The following is a 20,878-nucleotide window of genomic DNA, read 5'->3' as shown; positions in this document are numbered from 1 at the left end:
GAATAGAGATAATTTTACTTCTTCCTAAACTGAATGCCTTTTATTTCTTTTTCTTGGCTAATTACTCTGGTGTCTTAGCTTAGGCTGCTATAACTAAATACCATAGACTAGGTGACTTAAACAAGAGACATTTCTTTCTCATAGTTCTGGAGGCTGGGAAGTCCAAGATCAGAGTGGTTTCATGGCTGGGTTCTGATGAGGGCTATCTGGGTTCTGATGAGGGCTATCTTCCTGGCTCATGAATAGCCATCTTCTTATTCTGTTCTATGGCAGAGAGACGGGAATCTCTGGGTTTCTCTTACTCTTCTTATAAGAGCACTAATCCCATCATAGGACTCCATCCCCATGATCTCATTTAAGCCTAATTACCTCCCAAAGGCCCCACCTCCTAATAACATCATGTTGGGGGTTAGGCTTCAATATATAAATTTGGGGTATATATAAACATTCAGTCCATACTACCTGGCTAGAAGCTCTAATACAATGTTTAATAAAAGTGGTACGAGTAGACATTCTTGTCTTCTTGATCTTAGGGGCAAGCATCCAATCTTTCACCAATAATTATGATGGTCATGTGAGTTTTTCATAGATGTTCAGGTTGAAGAAGTTCCCTTCTTTCCTAGTTGTTTTTACTATAAAAGGGTGCTAGATTTTGCTAGTTTTTTTATATCTACTGAGATGATGTGATTTGTCTTTTATTTTATATATTACATATTTATATATTAATAAATTATATATGTTATATATCATAGAGCTTCCTGTGGTCAAGCAATCTTCTTACCTCAGTCTCCAGGGTAGCTAGGACTACTGGAACACACCACCATGTCCGGATAATTGTGTTTCTTTTTTGTAGAGACAAGGTCTCACTGTGTTGCCCAGGCTGGTCCTGAACTCCTGGACTCAAGTGATTCACCTGTCTCAGGCTCCCAAAGTGCTGGGATTACAGGCGTTTTCTTAAATCCAGTCTGATAATCTCTGCCTTTCATTTGGATTATTTAATCCATTCCCATTAATTTTATTATTGAAATAGCTGAATTTTGTCTATCATTTTCCTTTCTGTTTGTCTTATATCTTTTTTACCCCTCTATTTTCTTGACTTTCTTCTGCATTGATATTTTGTAATATGCTAAATTTCTTTAATTATTGTTTTCACTTTTTTTCTCAGTTATTTCTTCAATGGTTGACTAAAGCTTACTATCTCTGTCTTACAAGAATCAGCTTCAGATTTATACTAATTGTGGTGAAACAGAAATATTACTCTTACAGAGTTCTAGTTCCCTTTCTTCCCTTTTGTGGTATTGTTATACATATTACATTATAAATGTTATAAAGCCAACAGTTCATTGTTATAATTATCACTTGATATAATTTTATGTCTTTAAAAGAAGCTGAGAGAAAAGGGAGCAAGTATACATTTATTGTGCTTGTTATATTAATTATTTTTATTTCTTTGGAGACAGGGTTTCCCTCCCTCACCCAAGCTGGAGTGCAGTGGTGCAATGATAGCTCACTATAATCTGAATTCTTGGCTCAAGTAATCCTCCCACTTCGCCCCTCAAGTGGTAGATAGGACTACAAATGCACGCCACCACACCTAATTTTTATTTTTTGTAGAGATGGGATGTTGCCATGTTGCACAGGCTTGTCTGGAAATCCTGGTCTCAAGCAATCCTTTTGCCTTGGCCTCCCAAAGTGCTGGGATTATAGACATAAGTTGCCATGCCCAGAGTTGCTGTTAGCCTTTTTTTTTTTTTTAAGATGGAGTCTTGCTTTGGTCACCCAGGCTGGAGTACAGTGGCACAATCTCAGCTCATTGCAACCTCCACTTCCTGGGTTCAAGTGCTTCTCCTGCCTCAGCCTCCATAGTGGCTGGGATTACAGGCACCTACCACCATGCCCAGCTAATTTTTTTTTGTAGTTTTAGTAGAGATGGGGTTACCTTTACTGGTGCTCTTTGTTTTGTGTGTTATTTGAATTATTGTCTGTGGTCACTTGCTTTCAGCCTGAAGAACTCTAGTATTTCTTGTTAGGTGGGTTTGGTAGCAACAACTTCTGTTTTTGTTTATCTGGGAATTTATTTTCTTTCATTTTTGAAAGATCACTTTGCTAGATATAGGGTACTTGGTTAAGTTTTTTTGTTTTGGGAGATTTTTAGGGGGCACTTTGAATATGTCATTCCATGCTTCTGGTCTCCACTGTTTCTGATGACAAGTCAGGTGTGAATTTTATCAGACTTTCCTTAAAATGTACAAGTAGTTTTTGCTTGGTGCTTTCAAGGTTTTCTCCTGGTCTTTGATTTCAGCATTTTTACTATGATATATTTGCTTGTGGATCTCTTTGCATTTATTCTAAAGTTCACTGAAGTTTCTGGATGTGTGGATTAATGTTTTACAATATATTTAAGAAGTTTCAGCCATTATTTCATCAAATAATTTTTTTCTCCCTTCTCTCTCTCTCTCCCTTCTCCTTCCGGTATTAAGTATATGTTGGAGCACTTGATGGTGTCCCACATTTCTCTGAAGCTCTCTTTTTTCTTTTATTGTACTTTAGGTTCTGGGGTACATGTGTAGATCATGCAGGACTGCCGCACAGGTACATACATGGCAAAGCGGTTTGCTGCCTCCATCCCACCATAATCTATATCTGGCATTTTCTCCCATGTTATCCCTCCCCACCCTCCACTCTCCCTCCGCTAGTCCCATCAACTGACCGCAGTGTATGATGCTGCCCTCCCTGTGTCCACATGTTCTCATTGTTCAACACCTGCCTATGAGTGAGAACATGCGGTGTTCGATTTTCTGTTCTTGTGTCAGTTTGCTGAGAATGATGGTTTCCAGATTCATCCATGTCCCTACAAAGGACACAAAGCCATCATTTTTCATGGGTGCGTAGTATTTCATGGTGGCTATGTGCCACATTTTCTTTGTCCAGTCTATCATTGATGGGCATTTGGGTTGGTTCCAGGTCTTTTCTATTATAAATAGTGCTGCAATGAACATACATGTGCATGTATCTTTATAACAGAATGATTTATAATCCTTTGGGTATATACCCAGTAATGGGATTGCTGGGTCAAATGGAATTTCTATTTTTAGATCCTTGAAGAATCACCGCACTGTCTTCCACAATGGTTGAACTAGTTTACACTCCCACCAACAGTCTAAAAGTGTTCCTATTTCTCCACATCCTCTCCAGCATCTGTTGTCTCCAGATTTTTTAATGTTCACCATTCTAACTGGCATGAAATGGTATCTCGATGTGGTTTTGATTTGCATTTCTCTAATGACCAGTGATGATGAACATTTTTTCATGTTTCTTGTCCTCACATATGACTTCTTTTGAAAAGTGTCTTTTCATATCCTTCACCCACTTTTGAATGGGTTTGTAATTTTCTTGTAAATCTGTTTTAGTTGTTTGTAGATTCTGGTTATTAGCCCTTTGTCAGATGGGTAGATTGCAAATTTTTTTTCCCATTCTGTTGGTTGCCAGTTCACTCTAATGATTGTTTCTTTTGCTGTACAGAAGCTCTTAAGTTTAATCAGATCCCATTTGTCCATTTTGGCTTTTGTTGCCATTGCTTTTGGTTTTTAGTCATGAAGTCCTTGCCTATGCCTATGTCCTGAATGGTTTATTAATTCTTTTCTCTTCTTTGGATTACATAATCTCTACTGATCTAGAATTTTCAAGTTCACTAATTCTTTCTTGTGTCAGCTCAAACCTACTGTCAAGCCCCTCTAGTCAATTTTTCATTTGGTTCTTTTTTATAATTTCTATCTCTACATACATTCTCTATTTGATGTGAGATTGTCACCGTATGTCCTTTGGTTTCACCATACTATCAACCATGGTTTCCTTTAGTTCTCTCAACATATTTATAATGACTACCATGAAATCTTTGTTAAATATGACATCTCTTCCTCTCACAGACAGCCTGGTTGTCTGCTTTTTTCCCCTGGTATAGGGGTTATACTTCCCCATTTCTTTGCATGTCACAATTTTTTGTTGAAAATTGGATATTCCAGGCAACACTAGAAATTCTGGGTGCTGGTCCTCTTCATTCCTAACTCCAGGGCTTATTATTATTATGTACTGTTTGTTTAGTGACTGGCTGGCTTACTGTAGTAAAGTCAATCCCTGTCTACTCCCTACTATCCCCTGCCCAGTCTGAAGTCTCAGATACGGCCTCTCATAGAGAACAGCCAAATTGTGAATGCACACAGTTACCTTGGGATGGTTTTGGCAGGGCTATCTTGTTTGTTAAGTGTTCATACCCAGCTGTTAAGCTCCACTGCTTGCCATCTGGTTACTCTATGTTTTCAAGAATGACCTGGGGCACAAATTGCTCCACAGACTGATCCAATTAAATGTGAACTTCTTCAAAGGAATAACTTTGATGTCAGTGTTTGAGATTTGTTCTGATCCCAGGAAGGCTCTTTGCTGTTTCTTCCCCTGAAAAAATATAGCCACTTTACAGTTCAGTTTAATGAACCTACCGGTCTCCTAAAAATAACTTTTCACCACAGCCTCCACTGTTTTTGTTCTTTCCCTTTTTTGACATTATCACGAAACAGCAAGTCCACTGTTTTTAAGAGCATTTTGGGCTTCAATATGTCTACACTCTGTTGCAGATGAATCAGTTCCTCAGAGATTCAGAGCTTTTTGTTGTCGTTAATAATTTGCTTCTCCCATTGGGGAAAATCTCTGAGCCAGACTTCTGGATGTGAAGGATGGGGCAATAGCATGCTTCTCTCTTGAGTGACACTTCTGCTTTTGGAGATAAGCACTTAGTGGAGGGAAGGAGTAGCCTCAGGTCTTTCCAGCTTGCCTTGCCCAGCATTGAACCTCCACATTATGAGTGGGCAAGAGTAATCAAGGCCCCAGTATTTTCAGCAGTATCACACCCAAGATAAAGTGTTCATCCCATAAGTGCTAGGGTAGGTCTTGGCTCAAATACTGCAGTCTCTTGCTATTCTCACTGGGTTTTAGCAGATTTTTTTGAATAAATGTGTGTTCGTTTGCTGTACATTCTTAGGTGACTTTCTAAGACTTTAAATGGTTATTTTAAAAAAATTTTCATCAGTTTCATTGGAGAGTGCATTTGTAGAGCTCCTCAAAACATAATGTAAGACAGAAGAACCCATAATAAGCTCATAACATTGAGACTTTCATATTGTGTTCACTTGATGACATTTTAAATACAATAAGGACAAGTACTAAATCTTAAAGAGTCAACCCTTATTCTAAGTCTCTGGATTTTCACAGGCTAAGTTTGCTTCAATACAGTATAAATGTAAACAAAATACTTTGTCATTTACAAATAAACTTTTCTAGTAGTCAAATCCAAGTGATAATTCATACACTTGAACATAGGAATACAATTCATTTAATAAAATATGTTGTATCATAGCATACTACACATACTTGGCTCTCTTATATGTCAGGTATTGTACTACAGCTATACAACATTTTTCATTGGCTCCTCTTCAGTTGGAAAAAGTAGAGAAACCAACTATTCTAGAGTTCATATAGCTTAGCCATAAAGTCATGATTACAAATGCCTTAAAACTATAATTAATATATCACAGCTAGAATGTTACATCATGTATCATTTAGCTCAAATATTTTATAACTGATATCCATTCTTCAAGGTTAGTGTATGAAAATGTTGAAAAATTTTTTAAACTTACCATGTTAGAATCATACCCCAGAGAAAACAAGTATGGCTTTTCTTGTAAAACTGCTTCCTTCCACTTTTCCTCAGATACCAAACCAATGTACCAGTCACGTTCATATTCTTCAAGGTAGTCAATCAATTCTCTAAAGTCTTCTATTGGACCTAAACTTGCTTTATCAATCATTAGTTTCAGCGTATACCTAAAAAATGAAGAGGCAAAGAATTTTAGAGTATTTGTTGTCAACTTTATAGATCAAATAGATTTTGTTAAATCAATATTTTAAAGACACTGAATGGAAATCATAAAAAGTGAAGGGAGAAATGATGCAGTTCAAATGAAGAAATCCAGTAAGCCATAATAAAAAAGGTTCTCCACATAAACAAAACCAAAGGAAGTACAAATTGAAGTGTACTCTTGATATAATCACACTACATATATTTTTTCATTTTGAAGAAAGTAAACTTTAAAAAATAGAAACAAAGGACTATCTTCTTAGAGGTGACTTAGAAAAATCAACATTTTTCTGCCAATGTTACAACTTGTATATGATCAAAATAGATTACCTGAATGCTTTCAGTGCTAGTTGAAACAGTTCTGGCTTTTCTGTGAGCCAGTCCAAAGCAACAGACCAAGGCAAAACACCACTGTAAACTCTCAATATATGACCAGGACGAGGAGTCATATTGTCTATTCCAAATAAACTAAAATAACAAGTCATTACTGTATGAACATAAAATTCTTTTAAAACTTTGTCCTTTGCAATTTCTTCCAGTACATTTGAAGCCTTTTCTTCTGAATGAAAACATTCCAACTGCCTTAAAACAAATTGATACCAGTCTTCTGGAAATAATGAGCTCATCTCCTTTATTTTGGAATTAGGCATACAGCTAGTCCTCCACTCTGCAGGTAAGCATACTAAGTGAGAATGTGAACAACTGAACTCCATGAGAGGAATATATGGCATGTCTTCTTGTTTTCCTTTGTCAACAGCAGGGTATCCTAAAAAAACTGCTTTGTAAAGATCATTTTCAGGAACTGTGCCTGTAGAATGATCACTAACCCTCTGTGATTCTACTGATCCTGGGATAAACAAATTTGTACCTGGCAAATCTTTCAACTGATGTTTTTCTTCTATTACTTTTCTGATAGTTGGCTCATCATCAAAAATATTATCATCAGACCAGTCATCAAAAGTTTCTGAATTTAAACTATCTATGTCTTCTGCGGATTTGGGAGGCAGTGAAGTTTTCAAAGCAGGCAAGATTAGAGGTCCTTTCTCTTTATTTTCAGTGTCGTGAACACTCTCTTTCATGCCAGGCCTTTTGGAGCAGTACTGAACAAGTATCCACACAAGTACTTTAACGAGGTCATCTTTAAATTCTTTTAAGTTTTCATGAGAATCAATTATGCCTGATAGAACATTCCTGGCATCAGAATATAATTTCACAGGCAAAATAGTACAGGGTGTCAAGACATTTCCAAAGTGCTTATTAAGAGAACGTACTCTTATGTATTCTTGCTCAAAAGCATCTTCAAAAACTTCATCAACTCTGCGAGCTTCTGCAGTATGACAGGATGTTTCCTGCAATTCTAACCCCTACAGAAGAAATAAAAAGTACTGGAGTTTATTATCATATATTACATAGAATACAGCAAATAGTCATGTAAATACCCATAGATTCTCATCACAAAAATATGGAACATAATGAAAACAATTTAACTCAAGAGCAACATCCTGACTTAAACTTAATGACACTTAACACATTTGACACTGGATAGAGATTAAAAGTAATGCTACTGTATTTTTGAAAATGTGAAATTCTACTAGAAACTGGGCAAATTTATTAGGTATGATTATAATTTTAAAAGACTATATTCATAGTCAAGACTGAACCACACAGTAAAAACTTTTAAATCATAATTCTGCAAAAAGCTGAAAAAAGCAAAATTAGAATTATAGAGTATATACAGTAGTATTGTATCATTTCCATACCACTTGATGAGACCAACAGCATTATTCAATTGTATGGATGTGCCAGAATTTATCATCCTACTGTTCCAGATTTATGATTACATCATAATGCAGATTTACTTCTTTGATTACCTTGCTTACTGCTGTATCAGTAGTGCCTAAACCAGTATCTGGTACACAGTGGGAATGCAACAAATATATGCTGAGTGAACATTATCAATATGTCCTTATATAAATTTTAAACACAGTTTGATTACCTCCTTAGAAGGAATCACTTAAAGAGGATGTATCAGGTCACTATTTACTAATACAATACCTATTGCTATTGCTTATTTATATATTTTTACAAAGCTATCAGTACAGAACTTGTTTATAAGTCATGGCTCTACCAGGTGCTAGCATACAACTTGAGCAGGTCACCAGCTGCTGGGGTTCACTCAGGATGGTGGCAGAAATATTAAAGGGAAGTTACAGAATATAGTCAAAAACCTTTTTGGAAGGCCAAAAGGTTTTTTATTACTCAGCTGAAAGCAATCTTGTCCCTTTAGTTAAATAATTAAATAAATCACCATATTCCTTTGCTTCTACTCTAGCTTGTTTACTCATGTAACCTTTGAGCCAGATGGCCCTCTATATGGGAGGTCAAACAGGGAGATTATCCTTTAATGGTGGTTACTCTGGACAACGGTACCTGAGCTTTAACTTTCTAAGAACTACTCTCTTAACCATGTTAATTATCCACAAGTGTATTTACTCAAAGCCTTTGCTGTAAAACCTATACTAATAAATGCGAGGAAGGAGAACCAGGGGGTGTCATGCAGTTGTGATCTCACTCTGTGGGAAGTGTATGACTCCCTAGTCCACTTGTTCACTATACTCTGTTTGAGTGTATTTATTCATGTTGCAGAATCAGGGTCTGCAGGACTGACACCCACAGGTGGTGAGCCCGATATGACCAACATCGCAACCTACCCTCTCTGAGATTCCTTTTTCCTCTGTTTCAAAGGAAAATATTCCTAGTGCATATGGTTGTGACGGTTGTGTAAATTTTGTAAATTTTAAACTATTAATATAATTGTTAATAGATGGCATGGCCTAACCCAACTTGTGTCAAAAAAAAAAAAAAAAAGACAAACAGAAAAGAGTACCACCAAAAAGTAGAGGTTTTTGGTTTTGTTTTTTGAGATGGAGTCTTGCTTTGTCACCAGGCTGGAGTGCAGTGGCACGAACTCAACTCATTGCAACCTCCACCTCCTGGGTTCAAGCGATTCTCCTGCCTCAGCCACCTGAGTAACTCAAAAATCATATTTTAAAACCACGTATGTTACAGAGCACATATGATCAATCAACATTATTAAATATTATTAAACCATATCATTTTAAAATAGAATAAAATTAAGTAATCAAAATATCCTCAATATTTTTGCCTTCTTGTACGGATTAGACCAGAGCAGAGGTTCTCAGTCAGTAGATGAGTCAGCATCATGTGGAGCACTCTTTGAAATATAGATTGCTGAGCCCACCCTGAGAGTTTCTAACTTAGTAGGTTCAGGGTGGGCCTCAAGAATTTGTACTTCTAACAGGTTCTCAGGAAATATTACTACTACTAGTCTGGGCACTGCATTTTGAGGACCACTGGACTAAAGAGACAGCTTTTTAGCTACTAGCAATTTTATCCAATCTGCGCTAGTACAAAAAATCCACTATTACATTTAAAAAAACATTTGTTAAAGGCCTATTCTGTGCCAGGCACTGTATTCCTGAATAAAAACAAGAGATCCCTGTGCTGTGATGCTTACAAAGTGAGGGACATGGGCAATCAACTATGAAACTAGTAAGTAAATTACATAGTTTGTGAGAAGGTATAAGTACTATAAAAATAAGGAAAAAGTAAAGCAAGGCAAGGGGGATTGGGATTGCTGGGATAAAAGTAGGAGTATAATTTTAAATATGATGGCCATAGGAGATCTTATTGAAGAGATGACATTTGAGCAAAGACCTGAAATTGGTGAAATAGGGAGTCAGATGCTTATCTGAAGGGAGAGTGTTTAAGGCAGAGGGAAGAGCCAGTAGGCTAGAATAGGGTGAGAGGATTAAAGTAATAGAGAAGGCCAAAGAGGGAATAGGAAGCCTGGCCATTTAGAGCCTGGCTTTTACTCTGAATGAAAGAAGAGATTCACTGTAGGGTTTTGAGTACAGAAGTGACATGGTTTGACTCAGATCTTAAAGATCATTCTGGTTGACAGTATACTGTAGGGGCACATAGGTGGAAGGAGGGTGACCAATTAGTAGGCTATTTCCATTATCCAGGTAAGGGATCAAGGTGGCTGGGACCAAGGTGGTAAAAAAAAGATGGATTACAGAATATGGTTTAAAGGTGGAGATAATAAAATTTCTTGTTGGACTGGGTATGGGGGTATACAAGTTAAAAAGGAGTCAAATGTGACTCCAGTATTTTTAGCCTGAGCAACCAAAAGGACAGATTTGTCACCAAGGACTGCTAAGCTCTAGGACACTCTACTGTTAAAAGGTCAAAGAAAAGAGAAGGAATCAGAAAGTAGACTGTCAATAAGTAACCCATGAAACAAGTGAAGAGAAGAGAACAACTGTGGAAAATGCTGCTGATGGTTCAAATAAGACTGCTTCTGAGAGTTGTTCACTGGAATTAGCAAGGTGTCAGTCACTAGAGACCCTGACAAGAGCAGGTTGGGTAGAGCAGCAGGGTCAAAAACCTAGAGTAAACTGAAGATAGAATGGAAAAAATTAAATTGGAGATACGATTATAAGCAGCTCTAATAAGGCAATTTTGCTCTTCAAGAAAGAAAAGAAATAGGGTATAGCAGGTAGGATCAGAAGATAGTTTTTATTAAGTTGAGAATGCTTAAATGATATAGGAGTTAAAAAACATTACTGATTCTCACTTTTGAGATGCTTAACTAGAGAGAGAGAACAAGAACAGGACTGGAAGAAAAGGTAGCAGGTATATTTTGTTACCATGCTCTATTATAAAATCAACATTAGTCCATTTATCAACATGTGCTTATTGAAATATACTTTAAAAATCCCTAAGTATTTTCACAGGTAATTAAAAAGGTATTCTTCTTTCAAATAGAGTGTTTGATGTGAACAGGTAAAATTTTACACATTTACTATAAAATATACTAGAGATGTTTTAAATGCACACTGACCTTAATGTTAATACAGCAGTAACTATAGCCACATTCCAGAATTATTATCCATATTAAACGATCCTCAAAACGGCCCAAGTAATGAGATCCAGGTAGGAGGAGACCTACAACAAATCAGAAAAGAAAAAAAAAAAAGAAAATCATTTTTCAAGTTTCTTTTATTTTGCTATATGTCTTCAAAACTGAAAACACATATAGAACTGATTCACAACTCCTACCCTCTCCTTAGGTCAAGAACAGAAATAACTATTCACTGTGTACCAGTAGGCATTAAGTTAACTCTTTACAAGAGCAGTTGGAACAGACAATCTACAGGTGATAATACATAAAAATTCAAGGATTTTCCAGAAAAACAAATTAGAAATCGTATGAAATTTTAAATACATGTTAATTATATTAGGAAAAGTTTTGAGTTTATAGAAGTCAACTTCACAGTCATGACTTAAATATTTTTGACATTTTTATATACATGTATATAAAAGTGTTTTGTGGCTTACAAAATGCACATAAAATGCTACAATACTGTACAAATACTTTTTAGTTTTTCTCTAATTTTTTTTTTTTTTTGAGATTGAGTTTTGCTCTTGTTGCCCAGGTTCGAGTGCAATGGCACAATCTCAGCTTACCACAACCTCCGATTCCTGGGTTCAAGCAATTCTCCTGCCTCAGCTTCCTGAGTAGCTGGGATTACAGGTGTGCACCACCATGTCTGGCTTTTTTTTTTTTGTATTTTAGAGATGGGGTTTCTCCATGTTGGTCAGGCTGGTCTCAAACTCTCGACCTCAAGTGATCTGCCCGCCTTGGCCTCCCAAACTGCTGGGATTAGAGGCATGAGCCACTGTGCCTGGCTTTCTCTAAATACTTTTATCTCTGAGATTTGCCCACGTCAATGGCAAACAGCTAAAATTTATTTATTGTAACTGCTGTTGAAAATATACCATATCAATGTAACTGAATTTGGGTATTCATTTCCTCATTGATAAACTTTTCAGATGTTTCCAACTTTTCACTGTTGTAACTAATGTTGCAGAAATTATCTTCGTGCAAGTCTACTTGCACAACATGTGGTTCAGAACAGTGTTAACATACCAGAACTGACTGCTGTTCTTCGAAAGGCCTGCTTATATGGCTGGTACTCAGCTGGCATCTGGGAACCCCCTAGCTAGTTAAGAGTCTCTCATGTGTCTAACTGTACAAACAATACAATATATCCTGAACACCTGCTCTCTTTTTGGGATTCTGGAGTACTGGTACGTGCCAGGCAGAAAGTGCCTGCATGACCAATCTGCAACAAAAGCCCTGGGCATTGAGTCTCAAAATGAGCTTCTCTGGCAGTTAGCATGTCACACATTACAACTTGTTGCCAGGGGATTAAACACATTCTGTGTGACTCCGTGCGACTGCTGGAGACTTGCACCTGGTCTCTTTTACTCCTTGTGATTTCTCCCTTTGCTGATTTTGCTCTGCATCCTCTTGCTGTAATAAATTTTAGCTGTGAGTCCTCCTAGGGAACCATCAAACCTGGGGTCGTCTTGAGGACCTCCAAGACACATACACTAGAATTTCTCTACAGTTGGAATCACTAAATCATGGAATCTAAAATTGGAATCCCTGAACCATGGGATATGTACATCTTTACTACAGACTACCAATTAACTCTTCAAAGTGGTTGTATAAATTCCTTATAGCAAGGTTTGAAAGTTCTTGTTCCCCAGGTCCTAGCCAATACTTCGTAGTGTCAAACTGTTCACATTTTTGCCACTTCAATGTATGCGAAATATTATCTCATTGCTTTTTTTCTCCCCCCATCAGAAACTACTTTATAATATACTTCTTGATTGAGTGTATTTGGTTTGATAATAAAGTATAATTTTTAGATAATTACTATTTCTGATGGGAGTTTAACCCCACAGGTGTTTTAAAAAGAATAGCATTACATAATGAAAATTAATAGCACTGCACAAACGTATTTTAAGTATAGACTATTTTCTATAAAATGATTATTCATAAAAATTTGTACAAAGATAATTTTGTCTCATAAATCATCTCACATATTAATTAGAAAAGTTCAACCCCAAGTGTTTTATTAAAATTGTAATCTTAAATTGCTACTCTACCTAGAATGAGTTTGTCAGAAAGTAATCTGTCATTTTAAAAACAAGTTCCAGGGGCTAAAGCACATGGTAGGAGATGACACACTAGTGTCAACTTATACCTTATCTAAAATCAACCTTGAGAAGTATAATATAGTTAAAATTTACAGTTAGTGTTTGACAAAAGCATTAAAACTCATAAGATTAGTTCACTGTCATCAAAAACCTATTTTCTTGCTAATAACTGCATAGCACTTCACTTTGGGAGGCTACCTTTCCTACTGATCACTCACCAAAATTACGTTATCTTCCCCAGTTATCTTGTCAGACTGCTTAACTTTCTATAACTAGTAAGGTATATATAAACAAAACTCCCTTCTGCTCCTCAAGTTGGTATTATGTAAAGCTAGTTTTCACTAAACTTCATGAATGTAAGCTATTGCATCTACTTGACATAAACTCACTATAAATTCATGGAAATCATGAGCCACGGTTGCTCAGGCCAGTTGTCCTGGTGCATGAGGAGGCAAGGCTATGTGTTCAAGGTCAGCCTGGGCAGAATTGAAAATTCTCATCCACTAAAAAAAAAATTCATGGAAATCCTGGAAGAAAGGTGTTTCCATGTTTCAATGGTGCAAATGTAATCTGAATTTATTCAAGAAAATGTATTTAAAAAATTATCAAATAATCTTAAGAAAAACTTTCCTAAGTATTTTTATTTTATAACTTAATTCAGATGAAAATCAGGATCAGGAGATAAACTTCTAATTTCATATTTAGTCGCTCTGCCTACACATCAAAGTGTATGGTTGTTACGCTATATTATGGTTGGATAAAAAGATTTGTTTTCCTGTTTTTTTTTTTTTTTTTTGTACTTTAAATACATTAGTGAGAAATTTTTAAGCACAACCCATTAACTTACCTAAACTTCCAGCTGCCATTGCAGTCTGCAGCACAGCAGTCAACCTGGGGACCATTTGGTAGTAGTACACTGTATCTGCACACACACAGGCTGTGGTGCCTGCTGCTCCTGGCCAACTCTGTATAGGTCGGGGAAACCCCACCAAGAACAGAGGAAGGGTGAAAAGGGGGAGTAAGGGAGAAGAGAGTAGTGTAGAAAAAACTATGATGACCAAGACGAATGGAGAAAAGACAATGTTGAGAATACATAAGGTGGTAGTTCTTTTTCGACGTTGTTTTTCCTCTGTCCATGATGTCAAAAGAACAGTCACAGCAAACTGCAATTTAGAGATGAACTGAATCAAACGATCACGTACGATACCAACCTGCAGAAATGTAAAAATTATTTTTATTTATCCTTAAAGATTTTTTGTGAATTTTCAAGATCACATAAGAAAGACTATATAGTAATTTCATTCTGCCCCAATATTTTTTAAGAAATAGATCTTATCCTTTGATTCTTTGTTAATTTTTCTCCAATCTCACAATAAATGAGAATACATTCTAAAGTTTGGACTTTCTTTAAAAACAAACAAACAAAAAGAAAACGGTAACACTAAAGAAAACTGACGTGTACCAACTATGCTTTAAGGTTGACCACTGTAGGCCACAGATTAGATAATGCAGAGATTGACAAGTTCCTAGAAAGACACAAATTACTAAAACTGGCTTAAGAAGAAATAAAAAATCCAAATAATCAACAAAAAGTAAAGAGACTGAATAATTTTAAAACTACCTACAGAGAGAAGCTGAGACTCAGGTGGCTTCAATACTACAAAATACTACACAAAAACAATTTAAGATACTACACAAAACAATTTAAGATACATATTGAATACTACAGAACATTTACAAATAATCAATACCTATTCTTCACCAACTTCTACCAGAAAATAGAATAGTATGGAACACTTCCTAACTCATTTTATAGGATCAGTGCTACCCTGATACCTAAACCAGGCAATAATATACAAGGAAAGAAAACTAGATAAATATACAATTTTATAAATAAAGATGACAGACAATATAGTAGCCCACCAAATTTTGCAACATATAAAAAGGACTACACATTACGGCTGAGTGCGATTTATTCCAGGAATACAAGGTTGGTTTAACAACCAAAAATCAATCAACATATTACACTACATTAATAAAGGACTAAAAGCACATGACTATTTCAACAGACACAGAAAAAGCATTTGACAAAATTCAACACCATTCATGATAAAAAACAAATTTATTTTGGCTTCCCTGGACAGACTGGAAGAAGAATTGTCTTGGGCCACACATAAAATACATTCGCATTAATGATAGCTGATGAGCTAAAAAAAAAAAAATTGCAAAAACACCCTACCTCATAATGTTTCAAGAAAGTTTATAAATTTCTGTTGGGCCACATTCAAAGCCATCTTGGCCCACATGCAACTGGTGGGCCACAGTTTGGACAAGCTTGATTTACCTAGTAATGGAAGGGAACTTCTTCAACCTGATAAAAGCATCTATAAAAAAATTCTTAGCTGATACCACATTCAATGGTAAGACTGATATCATACTTAATGGAGAAAGACGGAATGCTTTCGTCATAAGATGTCAATTCCTACTCCTCCTGCTCAACATTATGCTGGAGTTACTTCCATTGCAATTAGGCAAGAAAAAGAAATGAAAAGCATTTAGCCTAGACAGAAGAGAAGTAAAACTATCTCTTAATTGCAGATGACCTGATCTTATACATAGAATATCCTAAGAACCCACTAAAAATCTATTAGAATATGGGAGTTCAGTGAGACTCCAGGACATAGGATTAATATTTTAAAAATCAACTGTATTTCATACTCTGATAATAAGCCAAAACATGAGATTAAGAAGACTTCCATCTATAGTATCATCCAAAATAATAAAATACTTAGGAATAAATTTAAGAAGTATAAGACTTACACACTGAAAATTACAAAACATTGTTGAAATAAACCAAAGAAGATCTAAAAAAAATGGAAAGACATCTCATGTTCATGGATTGGAAAAATATTTTAAAGATGGCAAACTATCCAAATAGATGATGGCAATGCAAGGGTCCCAAACAATCTTGAAAAAGAAGGACAAAGTTGGAGGACTCACACATCCCAACTTCAAACCCTACTACAACTTACTATAACTAAGCGAGTATGGTGCTGGCATGAAGACAGACATATAGATGGATGAAAGAGAACTCCGAGTAGTCTAGAAATAAACTCTAACATTTCCAGTCATTTAATTTTTGACAAGCTTGCTAAGAAATTCACTGGGGGCACAAGAATAATTTAAATAAATGGTGGTAGGGCAACCTGACTTTAATGTGCCAAAGAATAAATTTGGAGCCCTATCTCATATCAAATCCAAAAATTAACTCAAAGTAGATCAGGCTCTATGTAAGTGCTAAAACTATAAAAGTTTTAGTAGAAAACAAAGTAAATTTTCATGACCTTGGAGTAAGCAGTGTTTGTGAGATATGACACCAAAAACAAAGGTGACAAAGGAAACATATATTAAACTTCATTCAACTTTTGTTCTTCAAATGATACTATCCAGAAAGTGAAAGATAACCTACAGAATAGGTTGAAAATTGGAGAAAAATTGTTCATTGTCAAGAGACTTTTATCTAGAGTACATAAAGAACTGTCACAGCTCAACAACAGAAAGGTAAATAACCCAAATTAAAATGGGCAAAGGATTGGAATAGACATTTTTCAAAACAAATACACAAATGACCCCAAAACACATAAAATATTGATCAGAGAAATGCAAATCAAAATAACAAGGTGGCAGTTCACACTCATTAGTACGGCTATAATGAAAATGTCAGATAGTAACAAGTGATGGTGAGGATATGGAGAAACTAGAATCCTCATACACTGCTGATGGGAATGTAAAATGGTGCAGCTCCTCTGGAAAACAGTTTTGCAGTACACTGAAGCACTAAACAAGGAGCTCCTATACAACCAGAAATTCCAGTTCTAGGTACATGTACCCAAGATAAATGAAAACACACATTCACAAATAAACTTGTACACAGATGTTCACAGCAATATTCTTTTTAATAGTCAAAAGGTGGAAACATCCTAAATATCCATCATCTGATAAATCAACTAATGTACTAACCAAATGTAGTATATCTATAAAATAAAATCGTATTTGGTAATAAAAAGTACAGTCATGCATCACTTAATGACAAGGATGTGTTCTTTTTTTTTTTTTTGAGATGGAGTTTTGCTCTTGTTGCCAGGGCTGGAGTACAATGGTGCAATCTTGGCTCACCACAACCTCCACCTCCCGGGTTCAAGTGATTCTCCTGCCTCAGTCACCTGAGTAGCTGGAATAACAGGCATGCACCACCACGGCTGGCTAATTTTGTATTTTTAGAGATGGGGTTTCTCTATGTTGGTCAGGCTGGTCTTTACCTCCCCAACCTCAGGTGATCTGCCTGCCTTGGCCTTCCAAAGCGCTGGGATTACAGGCATGAGCCACAGCACCTGATCAGACAGGGTATGTTCTAAGAAACATGTATTGTAGTATCTTGAAGCATTAAACATAGAGTTCCTATACAATCAGAAATTCCAGTCCTAGGTATGTATACCCAACATAAACAGAAACATATGTTCACAAATAATGAGACTGATCATTGAGTGAGCATCACAGAGCATACATACACAGACCTAGGTGGTATAACCTACTACATACTAGGGTATATGGTATAGACTATTGCTCATAGCCTACAAACCTGTACTGAATATTACAGTACTGAATACTGCAGGCAACTGTAACACAATGGTAAGTAGTTTTGTACCTAAACATTGAAACTGTACAGTAAAAATATATATTATAAAAGATAAAAAATGGTACATTGAATAGAGCACTTACTATGAATGGGGCTTGCAGGACTAGAAGCTGCTCTAAGTTAGTGAGTGAGTGGTGAATGAATGTGAAGTCCTAGGACATTACTATACACTACTGTAGATATAAAAAACACTGTACTCTTAGGTTACTCTAAATTTATTTTCAAAATATTTTTCATTTTTCAATGATAAATTAACCTTAGCTTACTACAACTTTTTTATTTTATAAACTTTCTTTACTTTTTGACTCTTTTGTAATGACACTTAGCTTAAAACACATTGTACAGCTGTACAAAATTTTTTCTTTGTATCCCTATTCTATAAGCTTTTTTAAAAAAAATTTAACTTTTAAAACTTTGTCAAAAATGAAGATACAAAAACACACATCAGTCTAGGCATACAGAGGGTCACATTATCAATATCACTGTCTTCCACCTCCACATCTTGTTCTATTGGAAGGTCTTCAAGGGCAATAACATACATGGAGCTGTCATCTCCTACGATAACAATGCCTTCTTCTGGAATACCTCCTGAAGGACCTGCCTGAGGCTGTTTCACAGCTTTTATTTTTTTAATATGTAGAAATATGCTCTAAAATAATGATAAGAAGCACAGTAAATACATAAACCAGTAGTTGCTAATTGTCAAGTATTACATACTGTGCACAATTATATGTGCTATACTTTTATATAACCGGCAGTCCAGTAGGTTTGTTTACACCAGCATCACCACAAACACATGAGTAATGTGCTATGCTACAAGGGCTATGCCACTAGGTGATAGGAATTTTTCATCTCAATTATAATCTTATGAAACCACTGTTGTATATATGGTCTGTTATTGAATGAAGCGTTCATGCAATGCATGACTGTACTGACACGTTGTTACATGGATGAATCTTGAAAACACAAAAGTAAAAGCCAAAAGCAAAAGATCACATGCTACAGAATTTCATTCATGTGAAACATCTAAAATACATAAAGCTATAAAGATAGAAAGTAGATTAGTGGCTGCTGGGACTGGAGTGGGCAGTAGGTGAGATGGAAATGGGGAATAACAATTGAGGTTTCTTTTTGGGATGTTGAAAATGTTCTAAATTAGATTGTGGTGATGACTACAAAACTGAATATACACCACTAAATGGATAAATATTATAGTATGTGAAATATATTTCACTAAAGCTGTTTAAAAATACATTTACCAGTAAGAGTCTGATTCCTGTATCCAGGTTTCTGTTCCACCATATGTCTGCACTGGAGATCAAGTGTATTGTTGATACAATAACTGTCTCTATTAAAGCATTTTCTGTATTCTGCCATACCTGCGGTATACAAATTATCCACTTTTATCAGGTAGAATTTGATAATCTAAGCAAACTATTAAGCAAAATTATAATAAAACTTAGCAATAGCAAAATACTATTAAACACATATTAGGATTACCATTCTAAAAGCTCTTGTGAATCCAATAGAGACAGACACTGAGTGGAGCCCTTGTAAGGAACTGTCCAATGAAAGAAATGCTATCATAGCAAAAGGTGATACTAAAACAAAACAAAACAAAACAAAAAGAGAGAAATTTAATTAAGGCAAAATAGCTCCTTCTACCATATTTTATTTTGGCAAACATACATTTTCATAAGCACATTTAAGCAATTAACTAAAAAACCTAACAAACAAAAACCAAAACATAAAAGAACAAACACTTTTAGGTAGTATAATACTATACAAATATGGGAATTCAGCAATACTTTAGGATACTTGCTGGATATGATTTATAACACAAGGTTAACAGACTTTATCTCCCTACCTAAAGTTAGCAAAATCCGTCTGACAATACCAATCTTCATGAGCCTGGTTTGCTTCTCTAAGAATACAGTCATAATTTGGACATCCTTTGGATAAAAAGGATTTCGGAAAATTCCAAAGATATACAGGCTTTGAATTTCCCTAAGTATCCACAGTATGATAAGTAATATCATCAAACCATAGCTCACAATAGCCTGGGAACTGCTTTTGGAAATCTGTGAGAAGCCAGCAAAGTGATGAAGCAAACTAGTTTCTAAAAGAGCCAAGACTAAAATAATGATGTAGAAAAGGCATTCCTTCCATATAAAATGTTTTCCTGGACTGCTGGGTAAATCCTTAGATTTGGTTCCAATTTTGTGACCTATGTCACTTAAGTTCAGACTCAGCAGGAAACCAAATCCAGTCATGAAGAGAACCACACCAACAGTGCTTGAAATGAAATATGATGTTATAGCTGTTCCAGCAGACAGGATGAACATTACTAATAACCTGCAGAGGAAAAAAAGAAAAAAGATTTACTAGAAAAGAAAAATGTTATTTAAAAATATGTTACACATAACATCAATATTTTAAAATGAATACCGTAAGTGGGTTGACATAGATGAGCCTCCAAGGCCAAACTCTAAAACCTGCTCCATTGCCCATAAGAAAAGTGCATCGGGAGGGGGCAGAGTCCCAAGTGCCCACAAAAAGGGTAAAAACACAAACAAGATGTGTAAAATCTGATTCATGTGTTCTAGAGCTGGTATATTTACTAGAAACCTATAAAAAAAGGACATTTAAATCACACAAAATATATAGAAGAGAATCTTTTAAGGAAAAGCAAAACACAAGGTAACACACTCCCTTCCAAAACAAACCAAAAAAAACCACCCCCCCGCACACCCTCAACACAGAAAAGTCTTAATCGCAACTTACAAATGATCCATACATATAAATTGTGACAACTGTCCTTCTACCTCAGCAACTACCCCTACTCAATTGTGTACAAGCTTAGCATTTAGACAATATATGAATTCAAATGTGCAAAGGAGGAGGAAATAATTAAAAGCCATCATTGAATAGCAAGAAAACTGAATACAAGAATTTGTAAAACTGAATAACTGAGGCCAGAGCAAAAATATTTCTCCCCTAAATGTCTAAACTACTATATTGGCTGAAATTCTATCAATGATTCTTCAGAGTTTAAGATTTTATAATTTAAAATTAGCTGGGCATGGTGGTACATGTCTGTAATTCCAGCTACTCAGGAGGCTCAGGGAGGAGAATCACTTGAAGCTGGGAGGCGGAGATTACGGTGAGCCAAGATTGTG

The 20,878-nt window shown here is 35.8% G+C and overlaps 1 protein-coding gene across 9 annotated transcripts in view; it reads right to left on the bottom strand.

The window, feature by feature from the left end:
- PCNX4 (pecanex 4) overlaps positions 1-20,878 on the bottom strand; it is a 51,140-nt gene that overhangs the window by 4,239 nt on the left and 26,023 nt on the right. For 5 of the 9 annotated variants that reach the window (XM_009006117.5, XM_035262044.3, XM_078335048.1 and 2 more), the window contains 8 exons: positions 20,148-20,327; positions 19,567-20,054; positions 19,200-19,300; positions 18,959-19,078; positions 13,851-14,214; positions 10,836-10,939; positions 6,239-7,272; positions 5,688-5,874 (listed from right to left, as the gene is read on the bottom strand). In XM_009006117.5, the coding sequence (XP_009004365.1) occupies positions 5,688-5,874; positions 6,239-7,272; positions 10,836-10,939; positions 13,851-14,214; positions 18,959-19,078; positions 19,200-19,300; positions 19,567-20,054; positions 20,148-20,327 (2,578 nt within the window). Of the gene's footprint in view, positions 1-4,224; positions 4,450-5,687; positions 5,875-6,238; positions 7,273-10,835; positions 10,940-13,850; positions 14,215-18,958; positions 19,079-19,199; positions 19,301-19,566; positions 20,055-20,147; positions 20,328-20,878 lie in introns of all 9 variants that reach the window. The other 4 variants (XR_001913989.4, XR_013521243.1, XM_054239998.2 and 1 more) reach the window with 2 other exon arrangements.

This window comes from Callithrix jacchus, chromosome 8 (assembly GCF_049354715.1).
Source record: "Callithrix jacchus isolate 240 chromosome 8, calJac240_pri, whole genome shotgun sequence".
NCBI lineage: Eukaryota > Metazoa > Chordata > Mammalia > Primates > Cebidae > Callithrix > Callithrix jacchus.
Note: the sequence above shows the minus strand (reverse complement) of the source record. Positions and strands in the feature narration are given on the sequence as shown.